The sequence below is a fragment of the Dendrobium catenatum genome, unplaced genomic scaffold (assembly GCF_001605985.2).
Source record: "Dendrobium catenatum unplaced genomic scaffold, ASM160598v2 original_scaffold_265479, whole genome shotgun sequence".
Classification (NCBI taxonomy): domain Eukaryota; kingdom Viridiplantae; phylum Streptophyta; class Magnoliopsida; order Asparagales; family Orchidaceae; genus Dendrobium; species Dendrobium catenatum.
Window position 1 is genome coordinate 61,767 of NW_021583877.1, and position 19,382 is coordinate 81,148.

Here is a 19,382-nt window from a genome sequence, read left to right on the forward strand (position 1 = left end):
CTTTATTTGAGCCATCATTATAATGAATTGATTTCTCCCCTGCCTCATTACCTGCGAAGTCTAATATCTCCAAATATTCTTCTTTTTCATTAATTTCAATCATCTTACTCATCCCTAAACATTTGTCAACAACATAAAGATGAAAGTAATACTCCAAATTGAAGCTTAAAAAAATTAATTCTTTTTATAAATATTTTTGTTTTAATTTTGTCTACTACTGGCTTGTAGTGAATGCAAATGCTTTGTTCTATCACCATCAAAAAAATTAATGTTCAAATCTTCTTGTAATTCAACTTGTGTTAGTGTAGTTCATCATCCACAAACTACTCATCATCTGATATCGTATCCTCAAATATCAAAGAATCATCGCCATCCCTCAACCCTTTCATCTTCAGGTTTATGTCTTTTAGTCTCTTATTGCATATGATGTACACAAAAGAATTTATCCTTAGGATTTCCAGAAGATTCTCCTCTTCATGTGTATTTGATTATGCATGCTCAAATTGCCTTCAAATCCATATGAAGAGTACATTAATCTCAAAACCTTAAAAGTGAAATGTTATAGTTCTGGCATATCATTACCAAATTGTATCTACCACTCAATGGAGGTACAAGTAAATGAGTATAATAAGCAGAATGATTTATTTTGACCTGGTTAGGAGAGTATATGTATTAGATTTGACTTATGTTAAGAAAGGTGGAGGTAGACCTAAAAAGAATTGATTATAAAATATTAGAATTGACCTTTCTTTAATTAGATTTAAATAAGAATTTGACTTTTAATAGGACACAATAGATAAAAAGGATTCATTTAGTCGACCCCATGTTATGGGATAAAGGGTTGATGTTGTTGTTGTTGTTTTTGTTATAAAAAGAAGCAAAAATTACCTAATGATCGCATTAAAACTAGATCTTTCATATGATGCAATTCAAATAAGTCATCATTATTCCTAAGAGATCAATTGCATATTAATATTTGCTCTCAGATGAATCAACTACAAGTCTATTCATGCAATGGTATAATCATAGTTTTATCTCAGGATTTGTTAACTTATTTTTTGCATATTGAAACTAAAGATTCAAATAGTAATTTGTTGCATATAAGTGATGATGAAACTGTAGCTCGCACTTTTCATTAATAATATCTCAAATTTTAATATAGCTATCCTCTTCTCCTCTTACGTTACGGGTAATCAACTCCTTTATTTCATCAATTGCTTTATATATAAAATCTATTGCATGCTTCTTCTTAACATCTAACATCCTCAAAACTTGCATCAATGACCTAGTTGTTATAACAGCATAAAGCCCACTCTGTCAAAATCTATCATTCAAAACAATCTTCCTAACTTCTTTCCTCTTAAGTCTTCTTGCCCAAGCACATCTCAATCACTGTGGTGCAGGGGTGCAAACAAGCCGAGTAGAGTCGAGCTCAAGTCAGGCCAAACTCAAGTTCGACTCGTGATCCAAATCCCGAGCTCAAACTAGAGCTCAAACTCGAGTCTAACTCAGAAGGCGACCTCAAGGTTGGCTCGTGCCTCTGAAACAAGCTCGTCGAGCAAGTCGATTCCACGATTCGAGCTTGACTTTGTGTCTACTTCCGCCATGCATCCTGCGTCCGAGCACTGATTTCACTTATAAGCCCGCTAGTGATTTCGCCTTCCCGCCTTGTGATCCCGCCTTCCTCCCCCTCGCAATTTCACATTTGAACCTGTGTCCTAGCCTGCGTCCCGTCCCCCTTAATTTTGCGTTCGAGCCTGCTCCCGAGTAATCGAGACCAGCATCAATTGGATCGAGCTCGAGCTTGATAATCCAACGGGCTCGAAATTCTACTATAGCTCAAAACTGGATAAGCTCGGCTCGCAAGCTCGTTAATGAGTCAAGCTCAAGCTAGATCGGCTCACTTGCCCCCCTACTGTATTGAAATAAACATAGCCTCCAATGTTTGCCTCGCCTCCAACATGCTTTGCAAAGTCAATAAGCAATCACAAATCTTATTGCTACAAGCTTTAATATTTCTTTCTTCGAAAATTTTCTCATAAATGTCATACCCCAAGAATGATTTTACATAAATTTACTTATTCTTATTGCTTTAGTCAATGTATTCTTATGTTGTGACAGCTCCCCTAATTTTTCAATGATTAGGTCTATGCAATGAGCGACACATGGTATCCAATATAAGTGTTTCCTCTTTTTTATACATTTTGCACTTGTCCTATAAGCAGCAACATCAGCTGTCCCCACTTGAACCACCAAGTACCCTCCAATCTCATAAAAAACATCATTATGTACTCGAAAAAGAAACTCGTCATCTTTTACCTGATTTGATGCCTCAATAAACATCAAGAATATAAAAGTTATTGATTAGTAGATTTATCAAACTTACATACTTTATATCTAACCATCCACCAGACATGATAATTACCCTTGTTTGGATCCAGGTCCTCTTGATTCCATCGACTTATTTTTTCAGTGTTTGTCAGCTCCTTTAAAACAGATCCTCAAATCATACATGGACAAGGGTTTCAACCCTCTCCCATAGATTCCAACGAAACAAATCATGTTGTAGAAGCCAAGAAGGTTATAATGTTAAAAGGAATAGCATTTTCATTAAAAAAAAATGTCTATATCTATACACCCACATTCTATGATGCAGAAGGCCTATCTCCCTATAAATCCTCTACCAAGTTCATCATGTATTGATCTATAAGCCTTTTACACCACTACAGGACATGGGTTACACTAAGGATGATGAGCCCCAACCAATATGTTTGCGCAAAGAGTACAAGCCAACATCAACTCTATCATCAAACTATCGTTGTGTCAGATGCTTCTACATTGTTGACTTAGTCATGTATGTTTTGATTTCCCCCTTCACCATACCAAGTACTTCAGCATATAGTGCCACATTCTTATAGGATCTGAATCGGTGCTATTTCATCCTAGCTACTCACCCTTCACCAGCTTCTCACAATAATTACATGTCAAGTAAACATATATTATTGTCACCTTTCACCTCCACTTGAATGCTATATTTCTATGTCGAGTCCATCCTATAACCCAGCATGATTTTTTAACCATCTTTTACAAAACCCAAGATTGGCATAAATGATAGGAAGTTGTAAGAAATAATTGTATTTAAGCAAATTTAAACAAGTATTCAAAAAAATATACTTACACAACCAAAATCAGACAAGTAAATTAAAAAAATTGCGTTTAAAAAAAAAAAAAAAGTTGAAAGAGGAAAGATTACTTTGAGAAAAGAAGATTGGTGATAGAGTAAAAGGTGGCAAGGACATCAGGTGTATGAGAGTTTGCCAGCGGCAACAAAGAAAGCTAGCAGCACGAGAGGAGCGGGGAAGTTTCCTTCTTCCCATTCAGCACTTTGATCGCATGAGGAAGGCAAGGGAAGAGCTGTTGTTTTGGTTTGGTAAGAAATTAGGAATTTTAAGTGGAAATTGATTTTTTAAGAAAATAATTTGCTTGAGATGTGCGCCTCAAGCCAAAGAAGCGAGGCGTGTCTCATCCAATCTAAGGTGTACGCCTTATTATCATGCCTCGAGGCGTTTAAAGCAAAATTGCATAAAGGAATGCCTCAAGGCGCACCCCTTACAACACAATTTTAAATAGTGAATGATACAATTGCGGTTTAACTGAGTCAACTGTTATTGATTTAAGAAATGTCGTTGATAAGGTTGTAGAGGTAGATCATAAGAGAAGTTTTGATAATGATGACAAGGATGAGGATGATGAATATAATTTATTAGATGTATGTGAAAAATTTATAAATAATGGAGGATGAGTCGTGTAAAAGCAATGTGGATCATTTTATTGAATCCACAGGTACTGTAGTTGCCAGAAATGAGAAGATTAAGATATACAATGAAAACATAAATTAAATGTTGAAGAAGAAATATTATAAAGTTGACTGCATGAACTTAAATGACGAAGCAAGTATTCATATTCGTGGCAAGGATGACAAAAAAAATGACAAATTTTTAATCCAAGATTGAGAATCAAATATTTAAGTATGACAACTTTTGGTAGTAAGAAAGAATTTAAAGAAGCCATATAGATTTGATCAATTACAAGGAAAAAACCAATAAAGTTATAAAACATAATAAAAAGAGAACGCAAAATTATTTGCAAGAGACCTAATTATTATTTTATTTCAAAGTATGAGGGAAGTTATTCATGGCAGATATGGTTGTTACATGAGCACATATATTCATGAAATTATCATAAATAGACTTTAACATCTACAATTATAGCAAAATAAATTACGAATAAAGTTATAATTAATCTAAAATGTAAGTCTAAATTATTTAGAAAACAAGTAATTGATGAGTAGAAGTTGCATGTTTTAAAGTCAGTAGCAAGGATATTAGAGTGTCATATCCGATGACAATATTTTTATAATAAAGAATTTGAAGTTTTGTAACTAATGACAATATTTTTGTAGCAAGGAACTTGGGGTTTTGTATGAACTTCCATTTAGACTTCGCATAATTATTCAGAACTATCTTAATTTTCTCTCAGTTCATTTTTTACTTTGCATAATTATTCAGAACTATCTTAATTTTCTCTCGATTCATTTATCTTTTTCTTTTTTTTACTTTTTCCCATCAAAACTATTTTCGATCTTGCAATCTTACTTTTCTAATTTGCATTTCAAGTTTATACGGAAGTCTTCTGCTGATTTGATAAAATATCTATTTATACAGCTCAAATATGAATATCTTTGCATTCTACTTTAAGCTAACCAGCATGCAATGACTTAACCAATCTATGTTAAAAAATGTTATTTATAATAAGAAAAAATATAAAACATGATAATTGAGTTGTCTACCTTACACAACTCAGTTAAATTTATAAAAATGGTTTGTGGTTTTTTAAGTTTTGGCTTATGATGCATCTAGAGAGCTTTACTTCGGAGTTCATCCTTTTGGTTCATCATTCCTTTGTTGTATCTTATAGGCCTACATAACATTCTAAAACTACAAATAAGTTACATTTAAAAAAAAAAAAGGCATATTTCACTACAAAATAAATGTCATGTAGCACGTAAGATATATTCAAACATCACATCACATATTGCTTAGCACTTAAGACGTCAAGCTAATTTTAATCCCTATTGGTCATGCCTACTCGGAGCTTTAGCATAAAAAGTAACACCTTCAAGCAAAAGCAACTATATGATAGTTTTTTAATTTTGTTTACCCTTTTGGATATGACCACCTTCATTGAAGAATAGATATCTCCACCCTGACACCACAGCACAAACAATCATTACATAACAAACATTACAACCACATGTACAAAAAATTAAATCCTAATCATAGGATGCCCAAAGGCTATAAATATATTATTTGGTGTCTTGTCTATCTATCATGCTTTTATTTAATATGTTGTTCTATTCTGGAACAGAAAGAGATTTAACTTATTTTATGGATGGTTTCACTTTAAGTTCATTGTGAATTAAGATTTTTTATCTAAATGTTTTTAAGAGTTTTGTATTTTGGTTATAAAAAACCAATGGAATGTCTACTATTTGCTTTGAGATAAGCATGTTATTCAAGGTGTTCTAAGATCCAATGACAAATATATTCCACATTTTGGGGTGAAATAAAATATCATTGCATCAAAGAAAAACTTGAGTTATTTTTATGATTTTTTAATAATCCTCTTAATATTTGGTTAATAGATAAATAGAAATTTGTTTAATTTGGACTCAGCAAATTTGACTAAAATTTTACCAAAGACTTGATGAAATTCTCCTAATTGGCATAAAGGAATTTTAGAATAAAAGCTCATAAAAGAGACTTAAATGTTTTGGATTTCATTTTAGATGAAGAATAAAATCGCATATTTGGGCTAAGTGACAGAAATTTAGAGTTCAGGTCTAAATAGACAAACTTATCTAATTAATTAGGTCAAGAAGGTGGGCTTCAGTTTTGAGACCAAATTTGGTCCCTCGACTCCTTAAAAAAGTGCATTTTTTGTCCTAACATCAAATTTTGGGAGTAATAGTGTTAAATCAAGGGGTCTTTTGTCATTTTTTAATTATTTATTTATTAAATATAATTTTCAAGTAATAGTATTTTCTGTATATATATATATATATATATTTCAACAGCTTTGGGAACAAGGAAACATAAAGAACTCTATAGCTTTGAGATCAAAGAAAGAAAAGTTAGATGACTTTGTGTCAGATAATACAATTATTCAAATTGGGTACAAGAAGATTATAAAGATTAGAAATTTTTTTGGTCTCCAACTTAAAGGCTAAGAAGTTATGGAATTCCTTATAGCTTTTAAGCTAATGGGAGAACAGAGCATTTGCTTAATTGGGCTAAAACAAATATGATTGAAGTTTTTTTAATTTGGTTTATAGTGTTAGGACTACAAGTCAAAGGATCTTAGAATTTGCAAGTTTAAGGATATAGGTTCCATTTACTTAATTTGGATTAAGAAAATATGGAATGCAGGATTGGGCTTCCTCTTTGATTTGAAAGTCCAGACATTACAAGTAATTTGACTACTAAGGAAATTTTAGAGATATCTTACTATCATTTAAAAGCTAAGAGTATTTTAGCTAAAATCTATAGGTTCAAGGATATTTTGATTATAACCTTGAGAGAGAATTAAAACCTTTAGTGTCTCCTAGAGGATCAAAAGCATTGTCACCAATTGAAATATTCCAAGAGAATTTCACCCACCATTTAGAAATAAAGTCTATGTAAACAGAGGTTAACGCAGTAAGTATTTTGGCAGCTAATAGAACCTTAATGATATTTGAACTAAGGTTATCTATTTAGATTAGATAAACCATAATATTGAGAAGACTAAAGATTATTTTGGCTGGCACTAAGAGTCAATATTGGAATAAATCTAGTAATGTTCAATTTTAGACTGACCTAAATTTAAAAGACTAGGTTATCAGAGACATTAGAAAGTTTGATTCGGCCATGACTCACAAATCTTAAGAAGACTCCTACTTGGGAAAGTTTAATCAAAGGTTTAAAATTGCGTAATTAAGCCTCGAGGAGGTTTTCGTCCGTGAGGCGAGGCGTAAGCCTTGAGGCGGTCTGAGGCATAAGCCTCACGGACACAGAATTGTGTAAATGAGAAATTAAGGATTTTAGCAGGTAAATAATAGCAATATTCTATCTTACAATAAAAACAACTAAATGATATATGAAAATAGTAGAAAGTAAGAAAATAGATGCAACAAAATCATGTCCCAAAGTACAAAATCATAAAATATTAGTTTAACAAAACTCCCAAAGTACACTAAGCGTGGTCAATATGGCATAGGTTACAGTAGCCCAAAATTTATCATTCAGAATTATCTTTCTTATTTCCTTCCCCTCACTTTTCTTCCCCCACGCAGAGTTAAGTCATTCTGTTGATGTAAACATTGCTTCCAAATGTTGCCTCACATCCAATAGGCTCTGCAGTGTCAAATAGGATGTGGCAAACCTGTAGATTTGCAGTGCACAAAGGTAAGAACATACAGTAGGAATTGCAATAATGATTTGCAGTGTAAGAACATACCTAGTGGTTGCAAGGCGAATGATTTCCTTCTTTGAAAACTTTCTCATCAAGGCTAAGACCCATGAGTGATTGTGGATGAACTTTGTGATCTTGTTCGCCCTAGAAAGAGCGCTCTTGTGCTGAGGTAAGTCACCAAGATCCTCCAAAATGAGATTGATACAATGTGCTGCGTAGGGGGTCCAATATAAGTGTGTCCTCTTCTCCATCAACATCTGACCAGCTGCTTTGTATGCACTGGCATTATCAGTCACTACCTGAACAACCAATTGCTCCCCAATTTTCTCAATAACCCCATCAAGTAAACTGAAAATAAATGCAGCATTTTTCACCTCCTCTGAAGCTTCAACCGATCGTAAAAACACGTGTCTAGGGATTGTTGACAAGGATGTTAATAAAGCTCCTGCTCTTCATGTCAGACCATCCATCTGACATAATGGTAACACCAGTCTCAATCCATGTCCGTTTAATCTCATCAATGCTCCGCTCTGTGTTCTGCAACTCCTCCTTCAAAATCCATGTTCGCAACTCATACATTGAAGGTGCCTTCAACCCTCTCCCATACAACCCTACAGACCGCAGCATATTGAGTAGGCAGGTGACTTAGCAACATTAAATGTATGGACATTTTCAAAAAAAAACCTGTCAATTATCACGCAAACCTGGCGTCGACCCTCTCTAGTACCAGCTGCATGCATAATTTATGCTTGTCCTCTATCTTCTTCTGGATTAGTCATATACTGATTCATAGGACCCCGTGCACCTCTGTTATGTATAGTGAGGAAGCCCTTTCACTCTGGCTCCCGAAGTAGTTCGACCCTATCATCAAATTGCTCCTGTTGTAAGTGTTTTGCTGTGGTAGTTTTCTTCATGTAAGCAATTATTTCATCATTCACATTGTCCGGCACTTTTGCACACGGTGCTACGTTCTTATGAGAGCATGATAAGTGTTTTTTCATGCGGGTTACTCCGTCATTCACCACTTTTCTCACAAAAATTGCATTTTAAATACGACATATTCGTTTCTCGCCCCCTCCTACGTCAACTTGCACGCTATATTTCCAAGAAGGGTCACGCCGCAATGACGTATTCTCCTTTTCTTTACCTCTAACCATGTCTCCTAAAGCAAAAATCCAAAAACACACAAAGACAATAAAAAAACATAAACCATAGATTTTCTTACCCTTGAAAAATCTAACCCTAAACTAAAAAAAAAACCTAAAATCCAATGTGGAGTACTCCAAGAGGGCGGCCGAAAACTTCAACTTCGCCGGAGAGAGGCGGTGCCGGCGGGAGAAGCGGCGGGAAGGGAAGCCGACGGGAGCGAGACCTCACTGTTTCGCGAAAACAACGTTCGGGGAAGGAATTTTCGGAAGATCTAGAGCCGTGCGGGTTCAAGCAAGAAAAAACACTTCATTTTAAGTGGGTGGGGCCTTTCCTATGAGGCGTACGCCTCTACTAGAATTGCGCAATTGCGCCTCTGAGGCGCGCCTCAGTCCAAGTGAGGCGTACGCCTCTGCCAGAAGGGAAATTGCGCAAGCGTCGAGGCGGTTTTGGGTAAAATTGCGCAGAGGCGCGCCTCTTATTGCGCAATTTTAAACAGAGGTTTAATCTTAGTGTTTTGATACTGAGATTGAATTTGATTTTCTTTTGATGAAAGATATTTAGATTTAGAATTTGATTTGGACAAAAGTTTTTATAATTTGGACTCAATCAATAACCAGATGAAAGAAACATTTCTATTTGGAAGAAACATTCATTCATTAATAAGTTTTGAAATTTGAATACAATCAATTGCAATGTCATAAGATGACATCTATTGATAGGCAATATAGGACGTTCCTCATTACAATCAATTAGCTGATATAACCCACCTTGATAGAAATTTTCTAATATAAAGAAATCTTCCCACATAGGCTCAAATTTTTTATCTATTTTATGGTGAACAGTGAACCAGAATCGATATCTAAAGATCTAAGACTAAATCAAAAACATTGAAAGTCCTAGTATGACTAAATCATGAACATTGAAATTCCTAGGATGAATCAATCTATCAGGAGCTTGAACCAAACATATTATATATAACTAGAGGTTCCATTGAGAATGTAAAACCTTCTTATATAAACCATCAAGCTCTTTCAAAAATAACAACAACAACAAGCCTTTATCCCACTATGTGGGGTCGACTATATGAATCCTTTTTCTCCATTGTGCCTTGTTAAGAATCTAATTTTCATCTTAATCTAATAAAGAAATGTCATTTCTAATATTTTCTAAACAAGTATTTTTTAGGTCTACCTCCACCTTTCTTAACATAAGTCAAATCTAATACATCTACTTTCCTAACCCGATCATCGGAAGGCCGCCGCTTTTTGTGACCAAACCATCTAAGGCGACTCTCTCAAATCTCATCTTCCACTGGAGCTACTCCAATCTTTTCATGCATATGCTCATTTCATATCTTGTCTTTAAGAGTAAAGCCACTCATCCACCTAAGCATCATCATCTCTGCAACACTTAACTTAATATTATGCGTCTCTTTTAATGGCCAACATTTTGTACCATAAAGCATTGCAAGTCTCACTACCATCTTATAGAATCTTCCGTTACGTTTGAGAGGAACTTTTCTATCACAAAACAAGCCCGATGCATTCCTCCACTTCAACCATCCAACTTAAATTCTACTAATAATATCCCCATTTATTTCACCATCACTCTAAACAATAGACCCAAGATATCTAATGTCGCCCAAAGTCACAACCCCCCCCCCCCCCCCCCCAAGATCTTTCAACCTCAGTTGAAAATTCTGTTCACTTGTAATTTCATTATTCATTGCAATTTTAAGAGATAGAAGAGGTACTTCTAGGGAGAGAACAACCTCTACTTCGTAGAAAAAAGCAGCATAGGTAGATATAATCAAGGTCCTGCATATGGACAAATATGCCCAAAAGGCTTCAATCAATTTTCCATATCACTGACATTTATTCTCATAAAAAGTGTTCTTTAAAAATTAAAGTAATGTATATTAAAATTTTCATCCAATCCATTTGCTCGATGACAGTATATTGTGGTATAAATCCAATCAATATTATGTTTCTAAACAAATTTATGTATTTTGATACTTTTGAAAGCAAAAACATTGTCAAATATGATTCAACATGAAAGACAAAATATGTATATGACATGGTATATGAAAAATAGCAATATATGGCTAGTATGACTTCTGTTAGTGGCATGGTTTCGACTTTAAAAAATAATCAGTTACAGCGATAATAAACCTTCGACTCTTAGAAGAAGGTTCAATAGGCCAAATGATCTCATTGACCCACCTTTCAAAAAGCCAAGAATTGATGGGTACCATTCAATCAGTCTTTTAATTTTTAGTTTTAGTTTTCAACCTAATTGATTTGAACCATTGAAATCCAATAGTATCTAAATATTTTAATTTTTAGCTTTAGTTTTCAAACTAATTTATGGGCACCATTGAATCAAACATGTATCTCAGTCATTATCTTATAAGCTTTCTCTTTTCTGAGATAACACAATCACATTTGGTCAAATGATTATTGATATAAGGTATGTCAATGAATGTATATGAGACTGCTATTTTCTTAATTTAATGAGAAATAGACTTCTCCTAAGAGAGTTTATCATTTTGAAGTATTCGATGAAAGATTGTCTCTAATCATCTTCATTGTCTACTACAAACAAGAACTCAAAACTAGAAGAAGTTTGATTTAGATTTTAAAAATCAATAAGAGACAAAGCTTAACGGTTCTGTAACTCTACCTAAATCCACTCCTTTTTGAAACAAGACATTTCCTTAGCAAGTTGTGCTAAGATATCCTTCATAGTGTTTTTGGCCATGCGGCATTCTAAATAATGTTACATTAGGATTTTGTTTAAACAACTTCATGTAACAAATAGTATTTAAGCAAGTTATTTTAGAACTTTATAAGTTCCTACAACCTGGTTAATTACCAAACAAGTGCTTTTAAAAAAATTGACTCAACCCCTACATCACTTAATAATTTAACAATATTCTGTCAAAACCACAATAAAGGCCAAGCCCAGGCCAAACTTCGGGTCCCTTGATACTCTCACTACATTCTGTCAAAACCACGGTAGAGTCGCAGTCCATGTTGCATTGCATTTGCAAAAAGTATATTTGTTGACCTTAAAAATAAAGTCTGGGTTGAGATTAACAATAAACAAAGAACAACAGCAATCATGGTACACACTCGTCGTTCACAGAATAATCTCCATATAAAGCAGGAATGAAACTTAATATTAAAACTCAAATAAAATAATTGATAGATGACATAAAATTACCTCACCATAAACCTTGTTGAACCAGGATCACCTTGTCTGCCAGCCCTACCACGAAGCTACACAACAAAGACAAAAATGCAACTCATATAAAATTGTGAAATAAAATTATTGATAGTTAACAAATCTACATTAGTAGAAAATGCCATATCATAGATGTCTACCAGACGCAGAAGTCCAGGTCAACAATAGTAGGAAGAAACAAAAGCTCTCCCAGCAATGTCAGCATTTTCCTCTACAGTGAAATATAGCTAAGATTTTGTATTTTCTATCTCAACACTTAGAGCAACTAAAATGGTATTTTACATGTATGGGTCTTGGTAGGTATGACTAGGTTGGAGTCGGTTTTAAAATCAAACGGAAGAGCTCCTAAAAATTCCATCAAACATCCTTCTAAAACATACAACACTGAAAAATGTACCTAATCAAGAGAATGAACTCAGGGAAACCACAAAAATATTAAAATAAAGTTTGAAACAATTCAATTTGACGAAACGAAAGCCCAAATGAGCCTAAATTGGCTTGATTTGAGCTCCAGATAAATTGATTGAAGTTTATACGTGACTAAATTGACAAAACCAAGGCCAAAACAAGCCCACATAGCCAAACACAGTCAAGGACTGGCCCTGACGCGGGTGTAATGAATTCAATCCATCCTCATGCCCAATGCAGGAAGGAAAGGGATGCAACAAAGAGCATGTCAATTGCTTCAATTTTCTCCGACATGCACTCATATATTAGCTACAAATCTCAAAAATCACTATTGTCGCAAAATTCCACCTTGCTTCCGGTCGTTTGTCTCAAAATACACTTAGATGAGAAAATAAGTTTTTACCTTTGTGAATGTTGGTGCTTATTGTTGTCAAATTTGGACTAGAAAGCAGTCAACCTCTATGAATTTTTTCCCATCCATAAGTTAAAGATATTTCTACATTACTGCGTTAAAAATGGGGTATAATTTTAATAGTCATAGATCTAGTAGTAAGATTGTGATATTGGGTGATCAAGCCCAAGGTTTAAAATTGCACAATTGGGTATTGAGGCATTTTTCGTTCGTGAGGCGAGGCATAAGCCTCGAGGCGTAAGTCAAAATAAAAGTTGTGTAAAGTCAAAATAAAAGTTAACATTGATTTTTTACATAGTATCGAAATTATATGTTAAAGAAAAACATATTAACTTTCTATTGAACTATGAAGTAACAAATTTACGTATATATCAAGGTTTAAAATTGCGTAAATAAGCCTCGAGGCGTTTTTCATCCGTGAGGCGAGGTGTAAGCCTCGAGGCGGTGTGAGGCGTAAGCCTCACGGACGCAGAATTGCGTAAATGAGAATTTAAGGATTTTAGCAGGTAAATAATAGAAAGATTCTATCATACAATAAAAACAGCAAAATGACAAGTGGAAATTAGAAAAGAGATGCAATAAAATCATGTTCCAAAGTACAAAACCACAAAATTATAGTCTATCAAAACTCCCAAAGTACAAATAAGAAGGAACATATATAATCCAATCATGTTCCATCACTAAATGGTTCTTCCAGGAAATCTTCTTCTCCAATTGTATTTATGAACGTCATATCTTCATCATCTTCAATGTGACTCACTTTTCTCTTCCCTGTTCAATAAGAATGATCATTATCATGTTACTTCCTCACTTGATATAAATATAATGTAATAGCATATAAGAAGTTGTGGAATACCTTTATTTGGATGTTGTGCTGCAGAGCTAGTGGATGTGTGTGGTGTGGTACAAGTGGATGTGCCCACTTTATCTGTTTCGTCCCTCAAGACATCCACACTTAGATCCTCTAGTTGCAAGTCTGATAATGGCAAATCTATCTCATCATCTACGTGTCACGACCCGGCCCGGTGAGTTCGCATGGGCGAGGTGGGAACAAAGGTTGGACAGTAGTAGGGATGTCAATTTAGGGTCACGGGTCAGGTTCGGGTCAAACCCGAAATTGACCCGGCACTATTCGGATTCGGGTCGACCCGACCCGTTTTTGCAAACGGGTCAATTTCCTGGATCCCAACCCGACCCGCTTCGGGTTCGGGTCGGGTTCGGGTCAACCCGAACCCACTTTTTTCAGCCGCGGCAACAGGTTACGCGGAACGAGTCGCTGGAACGCGTTACGCGCAGATCGAAGTTGCGGACGGCGGAACGCGCACTCGCGCTAGGGCATGCGGCAGCGGGGCGGGGCGAGCCAGGCTCAACGCAGGGCGGGGCAAGCCAGGCGCGATGCGGGGCTGGGCAGAGTGCGACGCGGGGCAGGGCGGAGCGCGACAGCGGGCGTGGCAGCGAGGGCTGGGCGAGCCAGGCGCGACGCAGGGCAAGGCAAGCCAAGCGCGACCGGGGCGCGGGGCGGAGCGCGACGCGGGGCGTGGCGGGAGCGCGGCGGAGCGCGACAGCGGGGCGCGGCAGCGGGGCGGGGCGAGCTAGGCGCGACGCGGGGCGCGGGCGAACGTGGCAGCGAGTTGGGCAGCCAGGCCGACCGCGGGGCTGACGCGATGCGGGGCTGACGCGGGGCCGGATGCCTGGTTTACGTGTTATTCCGAGTCAAATCGTGTCACTCCCGGGTTTCCGGGTCAACCTGGACCCGACCCGGTTTTGCAAACGGGTCGATTTTTCAGACCCGAACCCGACCCGTTTCGGGTTCGGGTCAACCCTAACCCGAAATTTTCGGGTCGGGTTTTCAGGTCGGGTCCATTATTGACAGCTCTAGACGGTAGGCTAAATTATCTAATCACTAAATCTATCTCCATAATAATTGAAAGAGCCTCTAAAACATCAAATTGAAAATACTTAAACATAAAAATCAGGCATAACCATAAAATTAACTTTGCTCAGGCATTCCTCTTATACATTGCCATCCCTTCTATTCATTTATTATTTTCTTAAATTTACCTGAAAAAAATGTTAACAACTAACATTAAGCCGAAGCTTAGTAAGTAAAATACAATTCTAAACTACAGTAATCAAGAAAAACTGTATAATATGCTAGATACCAATTTCATATGAACATAACATAAAAATGATCTCATATTAACATAACATTAAACATATCATATCATAAACTATATTTTTCATTTTTCTTTCCATGTTCATATCATTATACTTAACTTTCTCGTTTCATATATTTTCAACCGTCACATGAGCCACCGTCTAGTACCATAAAGGTACTCCTTTACCATTTTTCTTTTTTCATATCCTTTACCATTTTAACGTGCATGAGTACAGCATCCCCAGCTAGTACCATAAGGGGGTGAGCTCCATCCTTTCAGCATACACATACAAGCATTCAATATAACATTCATATCAATTCATTTCATATAACATAAACTTTATCATGTAATGTCATAAAATATACCTGTAATTTGCATGATCATTCATTTGATAACAGTAAAGAATAATGATTGCATATAACTTGAGGGAAACAAAAGTATTACTGTAATAAAGAACCGTGCATACTTACAGAAGTTTGGAATTTGATTCCCTTGCTAGGCCTTCTTCCTTCGATGTCACCACGATTAAATCACCTATAATTATCAATTTCTCATTCTTAAAATCTACAAAATAATTTAAAACGAAATCTTTTCTTTCTAAACTATTCTAGGTTTTCTCTCTTTCCCTCTCTCTCTCTCTCAAATATAATTTAAAGCATACATATATTCTAAAAATTCAATATTTTTGTATAATTACCTATTCCAACCAAATTAACCCATTTACCAAATTAACCCATTTAACATATATTCTAAAAATTTAATTTAAATAATTTCTATTCTCAGAATTACCTTAAAACCCTAAATTTGAATTAATACATTTTCATTGATTCCCACACATAAACATGTCAAACTCTCCCTTACACCTAATTCATAATTAAATTAATATATTTTCGGATTTAAAATAATTAAAAATTAAGAAAATACATTTTGTAAGAAAAAAACTTAATTTCTTCCCTTAAAAACCATCTTAGGACCCTTAGGAACAATATTTACAAAGATACTTCCAAAAATTCCATCTAAAGAGAAAAACCCTAAACTTTAAATCTCCAAAAATTCCTCAAAATTCTTCATTTTCATTGTTTAATCATTCCTCTAATCCTTCACTAAAGGTTTTGTAAAGAAATTACGAAAGAAAAACAAAATTTGGAAAAACCCTAGATTTTTCATCTTCAAAAATCTTGAGATTGAGAAGTGGAAATAAGTTTCTACGACATACCTTCTTCTTCCCTTAAACTCCTCTTCAATTTCCCTTAAATATTTCGTCGGAAAAACGCCTCCGGAGCCGACCGTCTCCCTTGCCCGTCACCTCTACCATCCGCCCTCTCCAAACGGCCAAACCGTGCGTGAAAATGAAAGGGAGGGCTCAGTTGGTTCATTTACGGAGAAAGGGAATTTCCAAAATACCAATTTTGCCCTCACTTAAGCTATCCACGCTTGCATAAATACTATGGGTATAATAGGTGTTATGAGGTTTCTTTAATTTTTATCTCCCAAATTAAACGAAAGTAGATATAGGTTTTATATCAATTTGCTCCAAATTTTGCGTAGAATTTTCTAAAATTATTTTCGTTGAAATCCGACAACTTTGAATTTTTACTTAAAACTCATCGCGGCGCTTTGAAATGCGTGCAAGGTCTAAAACGGCATTTTCGGGTTTTACAATACGAACCATTCATTATCAGATGCCACATCATCACACACCAAAGGGTCATCATCATCCTTCAACCCCTTGTTTCTCAACCTCCTTTCTCTCAACCTCTTGTTGTGCATAATATACACAAGAGAGTTCACTCTGAGTGTTGAAAGTCGATTTCTTCTATTTGTTTGCACTTGACTATATGTACTCCAGTTTCGCTCACACCCAGAAGAAAAACAAATGAGGCCCAAAACTCTAACAGCAAAACTCTATAACTCAGGGGTGGAATTACCAAATTGGATCCACCATTCAACTATTTTCAAGAAGAAAAAAGATAATCATATTATATTAAAGTGTTATGCATTTAAAAAAACAAGTATACCTGGTGACCGTTTGACAATAGTTGATTTTGCTGCTTGCAGACCAAAAAATCCCTCCTTATTTTGAAATAGAACAAGTTGTAAATCTGCAAACTCGCTAACGGTCATGTCCGTTTAATCTCATTAATGCTATGCTCTTTGTTCTGCATTTTCTCCTTTAAAATCCATGTTCGCAGCTTATACATGGAAGGTGCATTCCACCCTCTCCCATACAACCCTACAGACCGCAGCATATTGAAGTAGGCTGGCGATGTCGAGACATTAAATGGTATGCCATTTTCAAAAAAAAATCTACTAATATCCATGCAAACCTGTCGTCGACCCTCTCTAGTACCAGCCGCAGGCATCATCTGTGTTTGTCCTCTATCCTCTCCTATAGTAGTCATATTGGTCCATAGGACCCCGCGCACCTCTATTATGTATAGTGGAGGAATAGCCATTTCCACTCTCGCTCCCAAAGTAAGCATCATGTTCGACTCTTTCATCAAATTACTCCTGTTATAAATGTTTGGCCATCATACTCTTTTTCATATAAGCTGTAATTTCTTCCTTCACGTTATCCAAAACATTCGCATAAGGTGCTACATTCTTATGTGAGCCGGATAAGTGTTCCTTCATGCGAGTTATTCCTTCATTCACCACTTTATCACAAAAATTGCATTTTAAATAAACATATGTCTTCTCGCCGCCTCCTACATCAACTTATACAATGTACTTCCAAGAAGGATCACGCCTCAATAATGTATTAGACTTCTCCTTGCCCCTTACCATATTTCCTAAAGAACAAATGCAAAATAAAATAAAAAATCTCAAAAAAAATTAAAACCCTAGATTTTCTTTCATTTGAAAAATCTTTTATTGAACTAAAAAAAATACCTAAAATCATTTGTGGACTTCTCCTAGAGGGCGGCCGAGCACTTCAAGCTTGCCAGCGCCGGCGGGAGAGGCGGCCGAGCGAACGTGCAAGAAGGGAAGCCGTGCGGACGTGCAGATTTTTTTTACTTCTTGGTTTCGGGTAGGCTATATGAAAGGGGAGGAAGAAGCTTATTTCACTTAAGTGTGTGGGTCCTGGTTTTTAGAGGCGTGCGCCTCACACGGAATTGCGCAATTCCTCCTTGAGGCACGCCTCACAGTGGAAGAGGCGTACGCCTTATGAGGAACCAGAATTGGTTAGGCAATGAGGTGATTTTGCCCAGAATTGGGCCTCAAGGCGCGCCTTTGATTGCGCAATTTTAAACTATGGTAACTATGGTTATTATATAAAACAAAAAAATGTATAAGATGTAAAGTGTTAAGTGATAAATTATATGAAATATAATTAAAATCCAAAAATTACATGAACAAAACAACATAAAATATATGAGTTGTATTAAAATATCATATAACATCAAGTTCAGCTCTAAATTTTTTCTTTCTCAGTTGCCTACTCATATATGTTTAATTCCTAAAGAAAGCTGAAATGATTGGTCATAACTCAAATCATTTATACTATTATTACTAAGGGGATTTTTATTTGAGTCACAGTCATAACAAATTGGTCTCTTACCTACCTCATCTTGTAGGGTCCAATATCTCTTAATCTAATTCTTCATTTATTTCAGTTAACTTCATCTTTCATAAATGTTTGTCATCAACATAAAGATAATACTATTTTAAGAGGAGATGGTGGTGGCGTGTGGCTTTCTTGTGATCCCTTGGGGCGTCTACGATGATGGTGGCTATGGTGAAGGTGGTTGAGAGGAAGTTATTGCGGTTTTGGGCTGCAAGAAGGCATGATTGTATTTGGGGCTTTTGTATACGATTTAGATAATTTTTAACATAAAAAATATATATATAAATAGAGTGAGGCATATGCCTCATGCCAGCAAGGCGAGGAAGGCAGGCCTCATCCAAGATGAGGCATAAGCCTCATAAGAAAAGCTCAAGGCGTAAGTCTAGAGGCATTTTTACTGAAATTGCACAGAGACAAGCCTCATATTGCGCAATTTTAAACAATGATCAAGCCATTAAAAAGAGAGCACATTTTAGATATCTCGGATCTATTGTTCAAAGCGATAGTAAAAAAAATGGAGATACTATTAGTTGAATTCAAGTTAGATGATTGAAGTGGAGGAATCAATCAGGCTTATCGTGTGATAATAAAGTACCTTTCAAACTTAAGGAAAATTTTTATAAGATGGCAGTGAGACCTACAATGCTTCATGGTATAGAATATTGGCCATTAGTATGCTGAACCTCATCTAAGATATTTAATAGTAGAAACATAAATTAAGTGTTGTAGGATGTAGTGCTTTATACTAGAAACATAATGCAAATCAAGCATATAAGTGAAATGGTTGGACTAGCTCCAATGATAGATAATGTTAGAGGGAGCCGCCTTTAGATGGTTTGTTTGTTCACTTAAAATGTCGGCCTTCCAATGACCCTGTTAGGAGAGTAGATGTATTAAATTCGGCCTATATCAAGAAAGGAAGAGATAT

At 35.8% G+C, this 19,382-nt stretch overlaps 1 protein-coding gene across 1 annotated transcript in view; it reads right to left on the reverse strand.

The window, feature by feature from the left end:
- The window catches only part of LOC110112057 (protein translocase subunit SECA2, chloroplastic-like), a 49,666-nt gene extending 37,665 nt beyond the window's left edge, over positions 1–12,001 (reverse strand). Inside the window, exon 1 of the mRNA XM_020844137.2 lies at positions 11,887–12,001. Within this exon, the coding sequence (XP_020699796.1) occupies positions 11,887–11,894 (8 nt within the window). The 5' untranslated portion in view covers positions 11,895–12,001. The remainder of the gene's footprint in view (positions 1–11,886) is intronic.
- Positions 12,002–19,382: the final 7,381 nt, after the last annotated feature.